Below are 21,184 nucleotides of genomic sequence, written 5' to 3' on the forward strand. Positions count from 1 at the left end.
TTATATAATTAACTCTCTTACCATGAAAGTGCTGCATTCTGTCCGTTCCCTCTGAGTTTCCCGCCAGGGCAATCTGTTACAAGCCGAGACTCGTATAGTACATAATCCAAATGCCCTTCCTGTACAAAAACATTGAAAAGTCTGATGGGGTCGTCCTCTTGTGACTCGACCCAGAACATTGACGAACAAACCCTCACGTGGACAAAACCCTGTCAGTGTGAACCAGACAGCTGCCGCAATGGAGGAAACTCTTAAACAAATCAATTACATCACAATCAAACGTGTTCATGAAGGCACAATTATTTCTTATCGGCGTTGTCGGACTGTTGAATCAACAGAGTGCTTCTGCCCTCGGGACTAACCTCTTACCAGAAAAAAAAATGAATATGTCGATGGGGAAAAAAGTCAGAGGTGAATGAATGTTCACACCACATAGACTGAACTCGAGGCCTGTACATAGATTTATGATTAATTATCCATAGGTCAGTGACTAAAGACAGGAAGTGGGCTTGATCTATCAAACAGGCTTTTAGAACTGACTGACCTAAAGCCATGACATTGGCTATGTGCGGGATGTTAAGTCTGTATTATTATTAAATTAAGTTAAATAAACAGCATTAAAAAATGACTTATTTTTAATTCACGTAATCAGAACAGCATCCGTAACTCTAGCTATCCATAATTAGCTGCTTATTATCAAAAGATTCGTATTTATGTTTTAAAAGCTACATATTTTGCTTTTGGGAGTCCCAAAGAGGTTGACATGCATGCAAGGTAAAAAAAAATGTCATTGTCCTTTAATATGCCTTTATTTTTTTTACCTTATTTGTTCAAAGACTCCTGAACGATTCCTTCAAAGATGAATTTTTCCAAACTCCTCCTGTGATTGGTCGATTTTATTTAAAGCAGTGTTTTTAAGCATTTTCATTCAGACCAATGCGAAAAGGCCAGTTGGTGGGTGGGAAATATGCTAATGATTCACACTGTTGAGAAAGTGAACGTTTTAAAACGACTCAGAGTCGACTCTTTCTTTCGGGAGACAACTTTATACACACGGTGCACTTTCAGATATAAGCAGGACACACAGCCGGTGTGAAATATTTTCCTTCTTTTACACTTGTCTCTGGCAGTTTAGTTTTTTTTTTTAATTTCATTTTCACTGTCACTTTTGCGCCGAGCCCCAATGAGTACTTCAGACTCACCCTGATTCTCACTGTTCAAAAACATTTGCATTGAGCGGCTATGTTAAGTCCACACAAGGTGCCTTTCTATCTCTTTTAATCTAAATCTGTTAGGGGTCAAAGTAATACACATCTATGATTATTTTCTTTATTGCCATGATAAAAGATATATATTTATTTATTTACCATCACACAAAAAAATCCAAGTGAAGTCCAATAAATTTTGGCCAAACGGGTCCATTTCATTCAGTTGCTCTTAGATCATCCATCTGTGAGTTCTTCCATGTGTCGGTTGACTTATCGTGATCTCTAGGTCTGTGCATGGATGTTATCCCACACCCGGACCACGTAAGGGCAGTCACTGAGAGCCTCCACCAGGGTGGACGCGTTCTCTAGCTGAGTCTGAGTCAGGAGAGACGGGGTGTGAGAGACAAACTCCAGACTGGATGAAAGCGTGTGTACCCCCAGACTTTCTAGAGTGTCTTTCACAGTCTTCATAGACGCAGCGGCACAGATAAACTGAAAGGCAAATAAGGGTTAACGATTGAGAGGGTTAACGGTTTCTTGCTTCAGATTTTATACACAAGTAAAATTCAGCACACTTCTACCCAACAGTAAAGTGGTATTATGACATTATATCATTTGGAGCGCATTCTCTAGCTGTGGAGTGCATAGATATGTATATATCTATGGTTGATCTTACATCAATTGTACATTCATTTTTGTGGTGCATTGTGGGATTAAATAGTATACTCAGTAATAGGGGTTAAAGTAAAAGGGGCTATTTGGTACACAGCTACTGTTGATGCACATGGACAAACAGAGGTGCACTTTTTGGCTGCAAAACCTGTATTTTTTGCCTGTGAGAAACATTTAAGAAATATTTATGATTTGCTGAACCTACGTTCTGACAACATATGTGTGTGATGTGATTAAATTGACATTACAATACAGTATTTTGATCATGTAACTCTTCTTTACCCAAGTTTGAGAACCGCTGGCTTAATATACTTTTTTTTTGTTGCCTGATACCTCTACTACGGAAGTCCTCACCAAAGTTATGCATTTCATTAAAGCATGTATTCTACGTATGAATCGGGCATAATAATTAATCATATTCAGTGACTTCCTCTGCTGTGTGCATTAATAAATCAGCAAAATTCTCTTTAATTTCAGATTAAATGCTTTCAGAGCGTTGGTTGCCAAGTCAATTCAAATTCATACTCTGAAAACGGAAAGGTTTATATGTTGAATTTTGCTAAGAAAAAGAGCTCAGACCTGCAGTACAGGTTGCTCCTCCTCGTCCTCCGTCTCCTGCACATCTTCAGCTCCTGCCTCAATGGCCAGCTCCAGAGCTTTCTCAGAGAAGATCCCGTCCCTGGATGCCACCACAACACCTTTCCTGTCAAAGTTCTTGCGCGCTCCTTCACACAGCGCCCCACTGTGGGCAAACAGAAAGTGAGTTGTCCCTAAATACACATCTTAATTTTGATCTAGTACAAATCAGTACTAACCCATGTTTGTTCAAGATACGTTTGATTTCTTGATGGGACCGTGTGTTGTTGTCAGTAAAAACCTCAACGAGCAGCTTGCACCCGCCCGGTCCCGTGGCCTCGTAGACATGCTGTACTCCTGGCTTCTATTATACATAAAAAGAGTGCTATTATTAATAACAGTATATCATCAAGACTAATTAACATTTTTATAGTTATAGTAATACCTCCCAAGCTGCAAAAAAAGAGTCATTTGTCTTCAAACTGCTCCTGAAGTTTTAGAAGTGTGTATGTGTTGAAAAGAGTAATATCATAATTCACTGATCTCCAACCCCTCCAATGAGATGCAATTTGTATAGAATTTACTTTACTTTTATAGAGTCTAAAGAGTAACATATGCAGGTGAGCGAATAATGACAGTTAGTCACCATCAGAAATCATGCTGATTTATTCCTAACATGCTTATTTATGATCAAAGTGGGTTAACTTTAACAAAATTCTTTAAAGAAATTTTGGAAAGCATGTACTCAAAAAAAATTTTTTCTAACAACATAAGTCTTTACTATCACTTTTAAACATTCTTGCTAAATAAAAGTATTTATTACAAATAAATAAATAAATAATAATAATAATTTATTGCCCCCAACTTTTAAAGAGTAGTGATTTTTGTATTTAGTTTTTTTTTTTACAAAGAAAAAAAAAAAAACTATTACATACTTATGATATATATATATATATATATATATATATATATATATATATATATATATATATAAAAATGAATGAAACAACACAACTGTTTTAAATATTGAAAATTGATAATACATTTTCATATTAGAATGATTTCTAAAGGATTGTATGACAATGAAGACTGGAATAACGGCTGATGCAAATTTTGCTTTGCATCGCAGAAATAAATAACATTTTAAAGTATATTAAAATAGGAAATCGATATTTTAAATTGTAATAATATATTCACATTACTGTTTTTCTGAATCTTCGATCAAATAAACGCGGCCTTGATGAGTATAAGACACTTCCTTAAAAAACAAACATCTTACTGATTCAAAAAGCAGTTTGTAAATGTTTTCTTTCTCCTTCATTTTGTTTTCCATTTTCCCCACAATCTACACTCCGAATCCCGTAATTAAAAAAAGTGAAAATTCTTCTAATAAAATGATTTGAGACCAATCTGCAAACGTATTAAAAAGAGAAAAACTGGAATAAATAATCATACCCTTACTCATTACTTAGTTCAGAACACCTTTACAGCCTTTACAAGACTTTTCGGGTACGATGCGACAAGCTTTACACATCTGCAGCTGGCAATTATCTGACATTCTTCTCCTCACCTCTTCACCTCTCAAGATCTGTCGTACTGAAAGAGGGCTGAGAGACATTTTCAGCTTTCTTCAAAAATGTTTGATGGGGTTCAAGCCCAGGCTATCAAGCAGGGCTGTCCGTAAGCCGCTATACATACATATATTCTGGTGAATGGAGTGTTTTGTAAAAAACTTTTACTTATTTTAGAAGTGCTTTAAAATAAAGCCACAACATAACAATATACTGGAAAAAAACATACCTTCAAAGCAGCAGTGCTGTATAAAAATGCTATAAAGTGCGGATGCTTTCCAAAATAATGTCATAAATAGATTTTATTTATTAATTAACTTCTATTAACTGACATTTGGTGTGTTCACCGTAAGCTTTTGCACTTAATTTTTCAGCAAGTTTTGCACGTAAGTTTCATAAAGCGTCTTGGAGACATCGCCAAAGTTCTTCTGCATTTAGCCTTCCTCAGTTTTTTCTTTGTGCCATTTCACATCGGACTGGCTTAAGCAAACTAAAATCTTACTGGATTATTACAATTAATGGCCAAAGGAATGATTGGAAATGTAAACTGGTATTTCCTACTGACACGCTACAACAAAAGCTGTTATGTTGGCATGTTAAAATTATTCAGGAAAATAAGATTTCCTGATCGGGGGGGGAGATACAATTTTGCAGGGAATAAATGACTAAACCCTCCTGATACAAAATAAAGCTAAATAAAAAAAGTTCCTGTGTAAGCTGGGAGGTACTTTGTTATTAACAAGGCGACATGTTGAACAAAAATATGTAAATTCTGGCAATTAAAAGTGTTACAAAGCCCCCAGAATCATTTTCAAGATTCGGAAATAATGCTGACAACAGAAAGAAACAACATGAGAGAACATGCAAAATACAAGAAATATTATGCTTGTTGACTTTAATCCTCATTTCTGCCCTTAATTTAAAGAAAATGGCCTAATTTACTTATCTTAGAAATATTATTACCATTTTATACATCTTTATTAAACACATTTCAATCTGCTCTTACTGATGAAATGTGAAATCAGTGAAGATTGGCCACCAGACAGGCCATTTATTCACGAGCGTAAAACCTCCAACACTATACTGACCACTGGTGGCCGGCGTTTCAGTTTTACTTTCCAACCCCTGTATGTGTGAGTTTTTAATTTTAAGCATGTACAGTAAGTGCATTGTGTGAGCTACTTAGGACTGTAAACTCTGTCTTACTCCTTTTATAGCTCCTTCTATGGTGGCTTTGGGTAGATTCCTGTTCCGACACTGCTCTAGAAGTTGTGCCAAAGCAATATTAAATTCTGGATTAGGTCCTCCCTCTGAAACACAAGCACAGGGACACAGGGTATCAGATGCGCAACATAATAATAAATACTTTTTAGCACGGTACGTACTTGTCGGTTTTGATATTGAATAACGTCAAAGATTTCGGTCCAATTTTATGCATTCACCTCTTACTGCAATCCTGATCATCATGGTGTACTTGGTAATCATCCGGGCTCGAGCAGCATCTTTGGGGATTTTAATGTCCTTTACTTTGGACCATTTGTTGTGTCCTGCCCAGAGCGCAGGGCTGGAGTGCAGTGTTCTGCAGGAATAGAGGGCTGGACACTGACAGCCGCTCTGAAACACTGCAGACACTCTCACTGACAGTCTGAAAGCCCTCAGGATCATGTCTCCTAACATTGCATTTCCTTCTTTAAACAGACGCGCGGCCAAACGCGTAACCAAAGCAAACGACTTTGGTCAAATTTTAAAATGTCATAATGTCTTTGACCTAACTTAGAAGACTTGAATTATTAACGTGCAGGTTCAATCGGATTGTTTCAAAAACGTTTTTACGACCGTTATTTAATGTGTTCTGTGACTGTTACTTGCGAAATGAAAAAAAGGGCATTTATACCACAGTTCTTCTATAATCCAGAGCTATTTTATCACACACGACACGAGCCCAAGAAGCAGCAACACTACAAGCGTCACTACCGCTGGACAAATGTCAAAATAAAAGTCATTACGCTCGATTCTGAGGTTATGAATCTCTTTTCAGTAATATATTTACGTCATTTGTGTATTGTACAACAAGCTGAAAATGAATAATATAACATTAATGTAATAATAATAATAATAATAATAATAATAAGAAGAAGAAGAAGAAGAAGAAGAAGAAGAAGAAGAAGAGAAGAATACTTTTAAAAATACTTTTAGATTGTTCAGTTTCTTGTGAAATATATGAATATAATGAATATAAGAAAAACAGTATATGGTTTGTGTGTGTATTAAAGTACACACACGCATAAATATATATATATATATATATATATATATATATATATATATATATATATATATATATATATATATATATATATATATATATATATATATATACACCATACATACATATATGTGTGTGTGCTCAAGCTGTTATTATGTGTTAGACAAATTATATATATATAATAAATTTATATATATATATATATATATATATATATATATATATATATATATATATATATATATATATATATATATATATATATATATTACACACACACACACACACACACATATATATATATATATATATATATATATATATATATATATATATATATATATATATGTGTATACATGTATATGTATATGTATATATATATATATATATATATATATATATATATATATATATATATATATATATATATATATATATACACAAACACAAAAGTGAATGTATTTATGGCTTATTATGTGTTAGACAAATTTGTTTAATCTGTTGATTAAAAATTTTGCACAGTACAGCTAAAACAACCCCCCACACCACACACACACACGCACAGAAAAAAAAAAACACTGTTTTTTTCTTTTTATTTTAGCAATGTGTGTGCATAATTAGGCTTAGAAAAACAGCTATTCTGCAAAGGAATAGAGTCTGAGCTTTGTCTTCTAATGACAATAAAGGGTTAACATTTCATGCTCATCCCACACGATAAACAGTGGTGGAGCCCAAGGGCCAATGATGACCACCACACTATTAACCTCACTGAACACTCTCACAAAACACACACTCACACACAAGAGATCATGTCTCTACAATGACATATGAGTCTCTACTTAACAGGTCTCCAAATGGATCAACAAGTTTCATCTTCAAACAAGGATAAGAGACCAAGAATCTGAGAAATGGAAGAATATCGTCTGTGATGGGTAAATAATACAGCCCTTTTTCTTAAACATTGAACATTTTATAAAGATGTAGATTTAACTCTTTTGAAACATGTATGTATTCAGGTAGTCCGTAAATCACTAAACAAACTATTGATCACACTCCAACAGATGAATGAAGCTGGTAGACGCAACAACATCAGAATAACAACAGCTTTAACACAACGCTGCAGTAATGGCTCTAAACGTCACGTCTCTGCACCTCAATTAGACCACCATGTCCTGAAGAGAAAGAGGAGCTCTCTGGTGAGCCGAAGTTCTGGAAAAGGTCAAAGGTCTTGGGTTAAGCATGGTGTCAGTGGAGGTCTCCGTAGCTTTTGTGTTGTGCTGTGTGCTGATGAAAGCCAGAGCTCTGGTGAGTATTTCACTACTGATATTTGTATTTGCGCTTACTTCCCTGCATTACTGTATATGGGGCCAGTTTGCGCATATTTGCCTAGACTTAAACGAATGTGCTTGTGAACTGTACTTCAGATCTGAAATGTATGTGTGTGTAATATATTACTCTATATATTACTATACTATATGTTGCTATACTATACAGATAATAATATTACTTAAATGTGCTTAAAGGCGGTAGCCTAATGTACGCTTTTAAAAATAGCATTTTGCAATGTCAAAAGTTTTAAAGAACATTAAAATTTGTTATGTTTTATAATTTTTTTGTCCCGCTTTAAAGTACACTTTTTGATGTGCCGGGTTAAATTTTAATTGTACAAAACTGATTTAGGTTCGCTGTTAATGTTTGCCAATATTCGGCAGTAACCATATCTATTTATACTCGGCATACTTTTCTTTTTATTTATTTTAAAACCGACCCTCTATAGCATTCTCTATTCTTTTTCTATTCTATTTACTCATTTTATTTTTATTTATAAAAAGAAAAATGCCTTCTAACACTAGTGTTAGACATTGACCCTCCACCACCATTCTCTTATTTATATATATTCTAAATTGTCTTTTTATATATTACAATGGAAAAAACCTTGCTGCATGAACTGCATTAGACTAACCTAGGCTTGCCACTTAGATAATATTGCTCTTTTATTGATTTGATAGCTTCTATTGTTCTCATTTCTCAAGTCAATTTAGATAAAAGCATCTAAATCACTAAAAGTAAATGTAATGTACATGTATATTTGAAACACAACAGAAGTAATTACAACACGTACGTAAGTCTAACGAATGAAACGCTGACACTTTGCATTCATATTCTTATAAAGTATATGATTTCTCTTTTTAATAATTACTCTTTTTAAAACTATGCAGAAGTCCACTTCTTTTACATAAGGGTTGCATAACATTGTCTTCCGCTTTCCCTCTTCATGCAAAATTATAGATCAATACCTGACTGTAAGAAATACTTTTATATTTGGCTTAGATGTTAGTTTAATGGTTCCTTGTCTTTATCAATAGTTAATGGTTTTAATTCATAGAATTGCCTAAACACACTTTAATTTTTTTCAGTTTAATTTCAATGCCACCAAATTAAGTGCAAATATAGGCTGTATGCAGACACCTAAACAGATCAACATAAAGGAACAAAAAAAAACCCATATATATAGCTTAATTGCTTAATACTGTGCATGCTCTTTTAGAAATATCTCTAGTGCTTTTAATCTTCTCTATTGTGTCTAAAGTGTAAATGGATTTTTACTTTAAATCCAGCTTTGAATCTGGCATTATTGACTGGTTCAGCACAGATGATCATCTTCAGCTGATCAGTTTTCCCAATTGTCTATTTAAATCGATATCTCGTCAGCCGCATAAATGTTTGATTGGTTAATGAGAAGACTGTGAAGAAAGGACTGTGTGTGTGTGTGTGTGTGTGTGTGTGTGTGAGAGAGAGAGATTCTGTGCAAATGCTACAGTTAAAGCCTGTTAAATGGTTAACGGTAAATTCCTGTAAAATTTACAGGGAAAAAACGTAAACTGACATTCCCAGAATTCCATGCATTGCATTTCAAATTTTGTTTGAATTTGTTGTTTTTTCTAATTTCTTCTTAGGTTTTCTTATCAGTATGTTTATTAGGGTTGCATGTTACATCTAGCGTTGTTAAATGAATGCTTATTGCATGTTTAAGTTTAATGAGTCTCACCATGATGGAGTTTAGTTCTTGTGTGGATGACACTGATCACTTTCTATATATGTTCATATTTAAAAGCTGCTTGTGCTTTGGTTCATCAATCATCAATCGCCACCTGCATTTAGTGATTATCAGTGTATTTCAAAGAATCAAAACAGATTTCGGTACTTTAATAGGATGCTATATTAACTTTATATCAGTTAATGAAATTATGGTATTTAACTGTAAATTTAACTTAAAATCATAAAAACACATTTTTTTACAGTGGAATTCTGACAACTACAGCTGCCAGTTATTATGAATAAATAAATGTGGAAATAAATAAATGAAGAAATACATAATTAATTAAATGCTGAAATAAATAAATGCAGAATAAATGTATAAATGAATGAATAAATTATTAAAAAAAAAATTATTATATTTTTAATTGTACTATTGTTGTACCATTTGTGTTATAATACAGTTATTTCTACATTTATTCATGTTTTTCTACATTTGTGCATTTCTGTATTTCGATGTCCATATGTTAATAAAGTAGCCGGTCCTAAATGTGGATAATTGCTAATGATTTGCACTTAATAGCAACTGATATATATCATCCACCATGTCGTCAATGAATTAGGTCCTTCGTGCACGTGCATAGGCTATGTGCATGAAGGAATGTAGGATTTTATTGTTTGTATGAAAACTGAAACTGAGGTTTCGATGGCATTTGCTTTCCATCCTCCCTCCTTGTAATGCGTAATAAAGCATTGTTTAGAAGCCCAGGGCAGCTTTGTTTACGGAGGTTACCACGGAAACAGCTCTGTTCTGCAAATCCCAGCCACCTGCTGTCAAGCTGCGGATTTTAATTTACATTTAACGGATGCTTACATTCCAAATAATTTTAGATTAGGTATGAAAATCATATTATATTTATTTACTGCCATTTTTGTTCAGACCAATGCAAAAATCATACCAAATTGCTGTTGTAAATAATAAAAGGGCAATGGAATGTTATTAGTGTTGAGATTTTTAATGGAAACAAACTTAGGACCGCCTACCTTGTTAACATACAGCCACAGAAATACATAAATATATAAATGAAGAACTGTAGAAATGCACAAATGAATGTAAAAATGAACGAATGTAGAAATGCATAAATAAATGTAAAAATAAATGTATTGTAACACAAATGGTAGTTAAAACATTACTAAATTAATTTATTCATTCATTTATAGGCAAGATATCTGCATTTGTTTATTTCTACATTTAATTATTTTTTTATTTTAACATTTATTTATGTATTCATTCATTTATGCATTTCTACATTTATGTCTTCATTTATGTATTTCTACGTTTATTTATTCATTTGTTTATTTATGCATTTATAGATTTATTTGTGAATTTATTATACACCCAGCCGAGTTTTCCGCATGTTGTGTTCGAGTGCTTTAACCGACTTTTAAATCGGCGAGTCTTAAAACACGTGCAACTTATAAGCTTCACCGCCTTTCGCTAGTGACGGCCTTGGCGGAAGCCTAAAAAAATAATCTTCCGAAATATAGACTGGGCGCAAAGAACGTTTTTTTTGTTTTTTGTGCAAATGTCCGGCTGAGGAAATGAAAGTGTCTCTTTGTTTGTCCCGTCAACCTCCGAGAGAACGAATGGCTAATGCATGTGCATGTTCAATGAAGCAGAAAATGAGTCTGTCAGAGAGAGATGAACGCTCGATAAACAGACAATTTAGAAACGGTATTAACATGACCCCGAGAAGCACTATTGATCGAACACGCTGCCACGCCGCTAATTGCACCTTCGCCGAAAAAGACAGGTGTTTCTCCATCCAAGTAAAATGATCTTCAGGCTTATTTAGATGGTTTTTAGATCATTCAGCAAAATCAGTTTACTTCCCGACTGCGTAACCCTCTTCAAACGTGAATTAAACGTGTAACGAAATGAACATTTACTTACACAAACCAGTTATTAGGCTACGAATCAATGCCATTAGTTTGTGTGAGAGTGTTGTTCATTAATGCCTATGTCTTCCAGGTAGTAAAAAAAACACAAATCAAAAGAGACAGACGGTTAATTGACTTTTTGCCATTTTAGTCCCTTAATGACTAATGTGAACTTTAATGATTATGCTGCGATTATAATGTTATCTGTGTGGGTGTGTGTTTGCGTGTGTTTGCGTGTGTTTGTGTGTGAAATTTTCAGAATTGTTTTTAATTAGATTTGTTTTAACGCTATACTAATCAAACCGAACAAACAAGATTTTAGAAATACGTTCACAATAGACCCATCATATTTTACAACTATTATTTATATATTCATTGGAATTAAATGCAAGCATTACTGTTGCTCAAATTAAGGGTTAGAAATCCCAAAAGTTTTATTTTTTCAAGTTTTTTCAAAATCGTGTTTACTACACCTGTGATAGAACCAGTTCGCTGCCAATCAGAAACTCTGTGTAAGCAAGTATAGAGTCCAAAATATCATAAAGGATTGGATGTGGATTTATTTATAAGAAAACAAACAGGGTCATATTTTGATTTTATAGCGACTTAGCCCTTCTTTCTTATTTTCTTTCTTTCTTCTCACGGTCAGATTGTGAGCTTGAAGTTATGTTTGGTGTCTGCGGATGTATTCAGGGCACAAATGCTTCTGTGTTTCTTTACTCGGCTCATAACGTGGGACGGTGGTGAGCAGAGGTGGAGGTCAGAAGGTAAAAAGCACATCCTGCCGTATGTTTATCCCGCTCGTGAGCTCAGTCAGCCGATTAGTTCTACTTCCTGGCTGAAAAACGAATGAGCAAAATCCGGGTGATTGCAACTAAATACCGAGGAGGGCTTTTACTTTCTGAACCTTGGACTTTCCATTTTTCATTTTGGTGGTGAGGGATGGCCAAGGGGTGTGGGGTGTGTAAGGTTGCATATGCTCTCTCATCCTGAAGGCTGAAGAGAGCTCGTCACATACCACAGGACTGTGCAAATATTTCACAACACTGAGAGACAGCACATTAGCTTAAAAGAAGGTGTGCCAGATAGTGATAGATGGGTGATATGTCAATGATTTTAGCTGAGATTGTGGAAAACCATAAAACGTATGCATGGAAACTAAGAGAGGTTGTTGTTAGCCTTTTGTAATCTCACATGTGTAGATGAAATGGTAAAACAACCATTTTTTTATTATTTTTTATTATTTCATATGTCAAATTTCTTTTGATTCTTTTTATTTTAACTGTTTAAATTTGAAAGCCTTGAAAGAATGTCAGAATGACATTAAAAACAATACATAAACATTTTTTTTTAAAACTATATGAAAGTTATTTTTGTGACATTCACATCTCTTGAATCTACTAACAGACATACATTTAAAAACTAAATATTTTTAAAGATGTGAACTCTAAATGTATACTAATCAAGCATTTTATACTCATTACAATAGTTAGCAAAATGCATGCTCTTCATGAAGGCATGAAAAAAAAATGATTTAAAAATATTTAATTTCAAATCATTGTAAATTGGAATAAAGTGGATTATAAAGTGTGCCATTTATTTAATTCTTATTATATTATCTGCAATGTTGTTTTTGTGTCATTTTAAAGATTTTAAGAACACTATAATTGCACATTCGGTACACTTATATGCACTCGTTTTGGATAATAATAATTAAAAAAACAACCATGGAACATTAACGAAAGTGGCTAAATAAACAAAAAAATGCACATGCATACAAATGTAATTTTATCTACCATGTAGAAAATAGAAAATGTAGAAAAAATATAGGATGTGTTGATTACGGTGATACTGTGTTGTGACACGGAGAGGGTAATATTCTCTTTTTCTATGTTGCTATTCTTACAGATTGATTCGGATGATGTCATCACCAGAGATGAACAGATCTTTCTTCTGATTGACGCGCGGTCGAGGTGTGAAAGAAGCATCCGTGCACAGTTAGATGCTGTCAGAGGTATTATAGTGTATTTCTGCTTGATTCGTGTGCGACTGATAAATGTGCATGTAATTATTATGTGAGTAAATGACTGTTATACAATTTTAGAAACACCCTAAATATAGCCTCCCAAATTATAGGGCCTGCAGAGGAAAAGCATGCCTGTTAAAGCAAATCAAACTTATGATTTTCACTTGATAGACGACAGAAGAAAAGAAAAAGTCCCATTATTTTTTTTTATATCTACCCTATCTACAATCTCTACTTAAATTAAATGTGTGATTTTGCATAATATAAAGCTAACAGGAATTATTGCGACCGACGGACAACTATACTGAAGCAATGAAAAGATGGTATCTTCCTGCCCCCACAGATCCAATTTCCTGAAAGCAGTGAGATCCATGATTATGGAAAATTAGACTGTGGCCCTGTTTATATGAAGATTTTAAGACAACAAATATTGATTTGAGGTCAGGTTCCTTTGTCATTCATAGTGATGAGTCACTTTATAGCAGGATATAGAATTGTCTAATTGTGACGAAAGCAGATCCGCTGCTTTTGGGTTGTATCAAAAATATACCAGATTTACTTTTGGGTTTCTACAGTATATGTTTGATTAATTTGACTTGTCATCTTCAAATATTTTGTTGGAGAGTAGCTACTTTGAATGCGTGTTTTAGTAAATCTAGATTTTTTTGGTAAAATATTTTTATTTGTGTATATTGTCAGAGAATCGCTGTGCTCCTGAATGGGATGGGATAATTTGCTGGCCCATGGGAAAGCCCGATCAGACGGTCGCTGTTCTCTGTCCTGAGTACATCTATGACTTCAACCACAAAGGTCTGCTACCCCTCTGAACCAAATGAAATTTAACCTGAAGTATGTCATTTGTAAGTAAACTTACTTTAAGTACACAAAACGTGATATTTGAGGACCTGCTAAGTGCCACCTGGCAGTGTAAGCAAAGACTACACCAACAAAGTGTTAGAGAGTTTCAGAACCCCTGGGTGAATTTCATAGGAACCTGATTAGGAGGACACACTGGTGAAGCCGGTGGAAAAATAACTCACATTGAAGCTGATGGAAGGAGGAGTGAGGGTGGAGATTTGGATGTGGATGAAGATTAACGAACTGAAGCTGTGACAGTTAGAGACCCAGGCAGATGAAAACCCCGGGTGAAACCAGAGCCATGAAGTGGGGTGAAGCCAGCAGAGTGGGAGGAGCCAAGAAGCTGGACTGCTGGTCAAGACAGAAACATGGTATGGACTCCATGGTTGTGATGCTGGAGCTTGAATGCCTGGATGAAAACAAAGGAGATGAAGCTTGGAGGCTGGAAGGGGAGGAAAGTTTCCAGACAGGACAGGCGGACAACCAGAAGAGAAAAAAGAGCTTGGAGGGTGAGGACACAGGTCTCCACTTCAGGATGTCGAGCTGGATTAGTGCTCCCTCTGGGCCAGAAATGGCCTCTGGCTCTAGCTCTGAGACATATATCGCAAAAGGTTCAGAAAACTGGCAAAAAATGTCTATGGTGACAGTGAGCTCTAGTTCTGTGGGAAGTCTATTGCAAGCCCTCCTTCATTTCATCTATGGTGAAAGAAAAACAATCAATAAATTTCCCTCGAGTATCATTAATATAAAAAGGGACATTGGTTTTTAATAAAATCCAGTATAATAAAATGAAATTAACAAACTGCCAATGTAGTGTTTTTGATGGGTTTAAAAAAAAAATTGTATGGTCTTCAAGGAAATGATCATCCTGGGTAAGGAAGAGGAAGAGGTGGATCTAAATCATAAAAAGTTGCCTGAAAGTACATGCTCAAATTTTTATTAGTATACCAGCTAGTGTTAGTATACTTTCTTTTTTATAAAGCACAGAAAAAATGACAGAGAGTATGAGGGTCTCTATATGCAGCTATTCACGTGATTAAATGAACACAGACAACATCAGCTGTTAACTGATCATCATTAAACTAAACATCAGTAAAATGGAAACATATCAAGCACTGTATGGGAACTGTGTCACATCTTTGAGTGTATGCAGCCACATTATTTAGCATTGCGGTTTTATGTGCATTTTAGGATACGCATATCGCCACTGTGATGCATCAGGTAACTGGGAGCATGTATCCACTATAAACCGGACATGGGCTAACTACACAGAATGCACCACCTACCTGCACACTAACCACGGCGATCAAGAGGTGTGTTTCATAACTCATAGGCAGCTATTATCCAGTGTAGCCTGCATTACATTTCTATTGCTCATATTATACTGTACATAGCTCATATTCATACTATATGGATTAAAAAATGTAACTCATTGGCAGAGTCAAGCTGGTAGACAAAATGGTAAAAAAAATCAATATTCAAAATTCAGTAGATTAAACTGAAACATCAGAAGTAACTTTTTTTTATTTTCTTTTATTCCAAAATGTTGACTAAAATGTACAAGCGCATGTATATACATTAAATAATATATGTACTATTTTACTGTGTTTATTTAGGAGGTCTTCGAGCGACTTTATCTCATGTACACTATTGGATACTCCATATCACTGGTGGCGTTACTGGTGGCTGTCTTTATCCTTTGCTATTTTAAGTAAGTGCAAAAGTAACATTTAAATAACATAAATAAGGTTTTAATGTAAGAATAGTATTGAATACGGTATCCATGTTTTCAGATACAGAGATATCTTTGCTATAATCTGATCAGACAGTCAGAAGGTCCTCTGCTAACTGTGGAAGCATGGAATAGTTGTAGTTTAGCCAAGGAGACCCAAAACTTTACATTCTAGTAATTAATAACAAGTAATTGTGAATTTACATATAAATTAAGTGGGTCATACCATTTATAAATTCATTATAAATGCACGGATGTACTACGTCTTTTGTCATGTGACTTACAGTATGAGACAATGAAATGAATCATTTTCAACAGCTACTTCGAAGTCAGTTTGATTATTCTCTCTTCTGTTTCTTTTTTTCTATAGACGTCTCCATTGCACCCGTAACTACATCCACATCCACCTCTTCACCTCCTTCATATGCCGAGCAATCAGTATATTTGTGAAAGACGCTGTTCTTTATGCTGTCACAGATGAAGGCAAACTAGAAGATGGGGCCAATGGACAAAGACCCTACATGGTGATAACAAAAACACATTTGCAAATGAATACATAAACAACACAAAGTGTCTGCAGAACCCAGCACTGGTTTTATTGTTTTGTGTGTTAACAGGTGGGTTGCAAGGTTGCTGTGACCCTCTTCCTGTATCTTTTGGCGACCAATCATTATTGGATCCTGGTGGAGGGTCTGTATTTGCATAGTCTGATCTTCATGGCCTTCCTGTCTGATAAAAACTGTCTGTGGGCTTTAACAATCATAGGTTGGGGTGAGTTGTCACTTTTGATATGTAGATAGCATATGGTGGTAACATTTCAGAGCAAAGCATTACGGCATTTAGGTGCAAAATATAGACAGTATTCTCATTTCAATCTCTATTGCTTGCTCTTTCATAGGAATACCTGCAGTGTTTGTATCCATATGGGTCAGTGCCCGGGTGTCTCTGGCAGACACACAGTAGGTTTACACACACAAACAGGTGGCATACATGCATGCAGTGCTTACACGTAAAGGTTTCTGTTAAAGCTCTAAATGTTAACACTTTGGAATATGATCTCCTGAGTTCCTGAGACTCTGGGGTTGGCCCTAACATCCCCACGACCCTACATAGGATGTGTAGTTTGAAAAATCTCCTTGGTGTTTTGTTTGGCTTTAAATAGGTCCCATGATAAAACCACAAAACATTTTTCCAAAAGGTTTAGGTTTTGTAACATAGTTTTTGAGGCAAATTCCAGGCAAGACCTAACATTGGGCTTTCTAAAAATAGTCCCTGGCTGGACCTGTGATGTCAAGATATTTATGGCATGGTCAAGCAGTTGTTTAAGTATGTTTTTAATTAATCAATGGTTATATTATTAACCAGCGGTGTGCTGCAGGGTTCTATTCTCGGAACAATTTTATTTTCACTGTATATGTTTCCATATTTCTTCATCTCTAGGTGCTGGGATATAAGTGCCGGCAATCTCAAATGGATCTATCAAGTACCTATCCTGGCAGCCATTGTTGTAAGAAAATATATATTTTTTCTCTAAATTAATACTACTAATGATTAAAACATTAAAAATACCATGTGCAATATTTACTTTATAAAATATTTCCTGATGCACACACACGCACACACACACACACACACACACACACACCAAGTCATTTACACTATCTGACACAGCTGCGTTTAAAATTGAACTGGAAGTTAAGTACTGGGCGTCCGGTCAGAGGAGAACTGACCCCAACTGAATCTGGTTTCTCCCAAGGTTTTTTTTCTTTCTCCATTCTGTATGGATGGGGTTTTGTTTCCTTGCCGCTGTCGCCTCTGGCTTGCTTGGTTGGGGACACTTAACTTCTAGTGATTTAACGTTGAATTGATTACAGAGACCGTCTCTGCATTTAATAAGAAATTGGTCACTCTCGTCATTATACATCCCTGTCATTGTACTCTTCTACATTATACTGTACAGTGCTTTGATGCAACCTGTGTTGTTAAAAGCGCTATATAAATAAAAATGATTGATTGATTGATAAAATGGAAAATATACACTAAATGCTTCCTATCAGAAAATCCCTGCTGAAAAGTCACCTATTTTGTGTGTTTTATCTAGGTAAACTTCTTTCTCTTCCTCAATATCATAAGGGTTCTGGCCTCTAAGCTGTGGGAAACAAACACTGGAAAACTCGACCCTAGACAGCAGTACAGGTTATAAATCACCACACACACATGTACATGAGCGCGCATGTGATTTGTAAACACGTTTGTAGTGATTTGTTTGTTGTTTGCTTTGTAGGAAACTGTTAAAGTCGACCCTTGTGTTGATGCCACTGTTTGGAGTTCACTACATGCTGTTCATGGCTCTTCCATACACTGATGTCACAGGTCTGCTGTGGCAGATTCAGATGCATTATGAGATGCTCTTCAACTCTTCACAGGTATTAGTCTATTTTTCATCAATAATAAGTCATATCCACTCAGCTATGTTCAGGGGTCCCCTTTTGTACCTGCCAAGTTTTCCCAAGGACATTTTTGAACCTATAATCTATAAGTATGAAGAAAATTACTTTGGTATTCGATTGGTAAAAAATGAATAGTCTTTAAACAGTTATGTTCACAGTACCAATGATTTGCACTTTGAATAAAAATTTAATTCATTGTTTAAATTTCAATAAGAATTGATTAATTAAGATGCAGGGGTTGTGATTTCATTTTTTTTTTTTTTTTTTTATTTCATTTACATAGGGTTTCTTTGTGGCATTTATTTACTGCTTCTGCAATGGAGAGGTGAGTGTTTCACATTTTAGATATATACGTGTGTACTTATATATACTTATATTCACCCAATGTGACCTGATGGTATGAACAGCTTTTTTAAAAAAAATATATCTTGTTTAATTATTATTAGTTCACTTTCAAAATATACGTTTCCTAATAATTTACTTACCCCATGTTGTTCAAGATGTCCATGTCTTTCATTAAACTATTTGTGTTACCAACCAGTCTGTCTATAATTGCAATAATACTTTGCTACATTAAAGTAATAAATACCAGAAATACCAGTTTACAATATCAAGCAGCATAACAAGCTGTTTTGTACAGATAAAAATAACTGGAAACTGATGACCCTAGAAGGCTTTTAAATTTTTACTTAAACTTTTGATGCATTGCTGTTTTGCAATTCATGCATATTTATTGCACTATGCAGTTTAGTAACATAAATAGTAATGTGTTCACTTCACATACTGAAAAACTTTATTTATTTAACTATATAACTACTGTATATATATATATATATATTTTTTTTTTTTTTTTGCTGTATAGGTAATTATACAGTATATATTGGTCTCATGTATAGGGCTATGTACAGTGCTGCATCACAAAAAAAACCTAGATAGCATAGTATAAATGGTTTTAATTTGGCATAGAATTTATTTCTTTAACATAGAATCATCACCTTTAGATTTATGTGTGCACCAGAGTCTTCTTAGCCTGTTTTCTATGTTTAATTTCATGAACAGGTGCAGGCGGAGGTTAAGAAGGCCTGGCTGAGGCGCAGTCTTGCAATAGACCTGAAGCAGAAAGCTCGTGTGAACAGCAGCGCTGTATGTGCGAGTGGATACTATGGAGGGATGATGTCCCACACCACAACGCAGAGCGTGTGTCTCAGTGTCAGCGGCACTAAAGGCCCGCCCCTGGGCAACATGGGGGCCAAAGGACAATCACGTCCCCACCATTCAGGAAACTTACCTGGGTATGCGCCTCACGACACAGAGACTGTGTTTTTTACAGTACGCCAACATGAGCTGGTTCTGAGGCAGAATGATGGGAAAAGGTCTCCATGCGAGAAGACCAGCAGGAATGCGGAGGAAAGTGAACATGGTTTTGAGCCGTATTTTGTAGCAGACGATGAACATTCAGGATCCGTTTGTGGGAAAGAACTGGAAACCGTGCTTTGACGGTCTCCTGGTTGAATATTGTTAGAAGCCCTTATTGTTAAATTAAATACAAGTTCAGTCAACAGCACAGTCATGTTGTTAACCACAGGTATATATATATATATATATATATATATATATATGTATTTTAACTTACTTCTCATTTTCTTAAAATAAATAAATAAAGGAAAAAGATTACATTCCGATGTAAATGTCGAAATACTCATTTTGTTTCAAGTAGTATAGCCACATGATGTAAACAATGTTATCATGAATTTATTGTGACAAATCAATTACTGTACTTCAGGTTTACTACTCAAATAATATATTGTTACTAAGAATTAATATATAAGTAAAATAAAAAGATACATTAATTTATAAATCTTCCCTAAACTAGCGTCATTTACTTACACTGTAACCATAACCATAACGTTTCGTTTCAGTTTTATTTATTTATTTATTTTTTAAGAAAATGAGAAATTAATCTAAATAATGTTTTATGCCAAACAAGCAAAAAAAAATCCCATGTATTCACATTCAAAAAAGAACGATATCTGCACTCTCTGAAATAAAGGTACAAAAGCTGTCACTGGGGCAGTACCTTTTCAAAAGGAACACTTTTGTACCTATTAGGTTCAAATATGTGCACTTTAAGTACTAATATGTACCTTTAAGATACCAAAGTGGACCCTTTGGGTACAAAAATGTCCCTTTTGAAAAATTACCGCCCCAGTGACAGCTTTTGTACCTTTTTTTCCGAGAGTGTAGAAGCCTCATGGAGGAATGTGATTTTGTGCCGATGAGCAACCATGTAGCAACGTCCTAGAAACCACCTTTAGCACCCTACTGACTACATAGCTGCATTTAGAAAACACTGCAGTGGTCTAACTGGCGCACTAACACTGCAGCAGCGAGTTTCTAAAAGTGTCATTTTCTTGAGAAAATTTTGTATTGTAATTATCTGAATGTGAGAAGTTACTGGACACCAGTGGAAGCGCTCTCCTCCTGATACTTTCCTTAGCTGAATGGTTTATACATAACTTAAAAATCGATGTGTCATTCCTTTGTGAGTCTGAAAATGAAACCTTTAAGTCAGGTGATGAACCCGTAGGCCACTAGAAATTTGCATGATGAAAGTTTCGCGTTTGAAATGTACTGAAGAAAAAACGCTTACTCACAGTTGTCTCCGTTCATCGTTTTTAAATATTTGTTTAGTTATATTGTCCTGCATTAGTATTTGTGAGACAATACGTGTTGTGTCATCTATTCAAATCTCTGCCCAAGCCATTAAAATCATCATATTATAATGATAATCATATCTGCCGACTGACAAAAAAGGACCATGTGGTGTTTAATGTAAAATTAGATTTTT

General features: G+C 34.9%; 2 protein-coding genes across 2 annotated transcripts; one reads left to right on the plus strand and one right to left on the minus strand.

Annotated features, from left to right (window-relative positions):
• Nucleotides 1-1,315: 1,315 nt before the first annotated feature.
• LOC122355129 (translational activator of cytochrome c oxidase 1) lies at nucleotides 1,316-5,996 on the minus strand. Its single transcript, XM_043253162.1, has 5 exons — nucleotides 5,470-5,996; nucleotides 5,234-5,337; nucleotides 2,696-2,820; nucleotides 2,460-2,622; nucleotides 1,316-1,700 (listed from the first exon to the last, which is right to left on the minus strand). The coding sequence occupies exons 1-5, from the start codon at nucleotides 5,702-5,704 to the stop codon at nucleotides 1,491-1,493; spliced, it is 837 nt and encodes a 278-aa protein (XP_043109097.1). The 5' UTR covers nucleotides 5,705-5,996; the 3' UTR covers nucleotides 1,316-1,490.
• Nucleotides 5,997-7,532: 1,536 nt separating this feature from the next.
• On the plus strand, nucleotides 7,533-19,833 carry pth3r (parathyroid hormone 3 receptor). Its single transcript, XM_043254271.1, has 13 exons — nucleotides 7,533-7,598; nucleotides 13,179-13,284; nucleotides 13,996-14,106; nucleotides 15,346-15,467; nucleotides 15,771-15,865; nucleotides 16,257-16,410; nucleotides 16,504-16,657; nucleotides 16,785-16,845; nucleotides 17,327-17,393; nucleotides 17,988-18,082; nucleotides 18,171-18,312; nucleotides 18,620-18,661; nucleotides 19,396-19,833. The coding sequence occupies exons 1-13, from the start codon at nucleotides 7,533-7,535 to the stop codon at nucleotides 19,831-19,833; spliced, it is 1,653 nt and encodes a 550-aa protein (XP_043110206.1).
• Nucleotides 19,834-21,184: the final 1,351 nt, after the last annotated feature.

The sequence above is a fragment of the Puntigrus tetrazona genome, chromosome 12 (genome assembly GCF_018831695.1).
Source record: "Puntigrus tetrazona isolate hp1 chromosome 12, ASM1883169v1, whole genome shotgun sequence".
In the NCBI taxonomy this organism is placed as follows: Eukaryota; Metazoa; Chordata; class Actinopteri; order Cypriniformes; family Cyprinidae; genus Puntigrus; species Puntigrus tetrazona.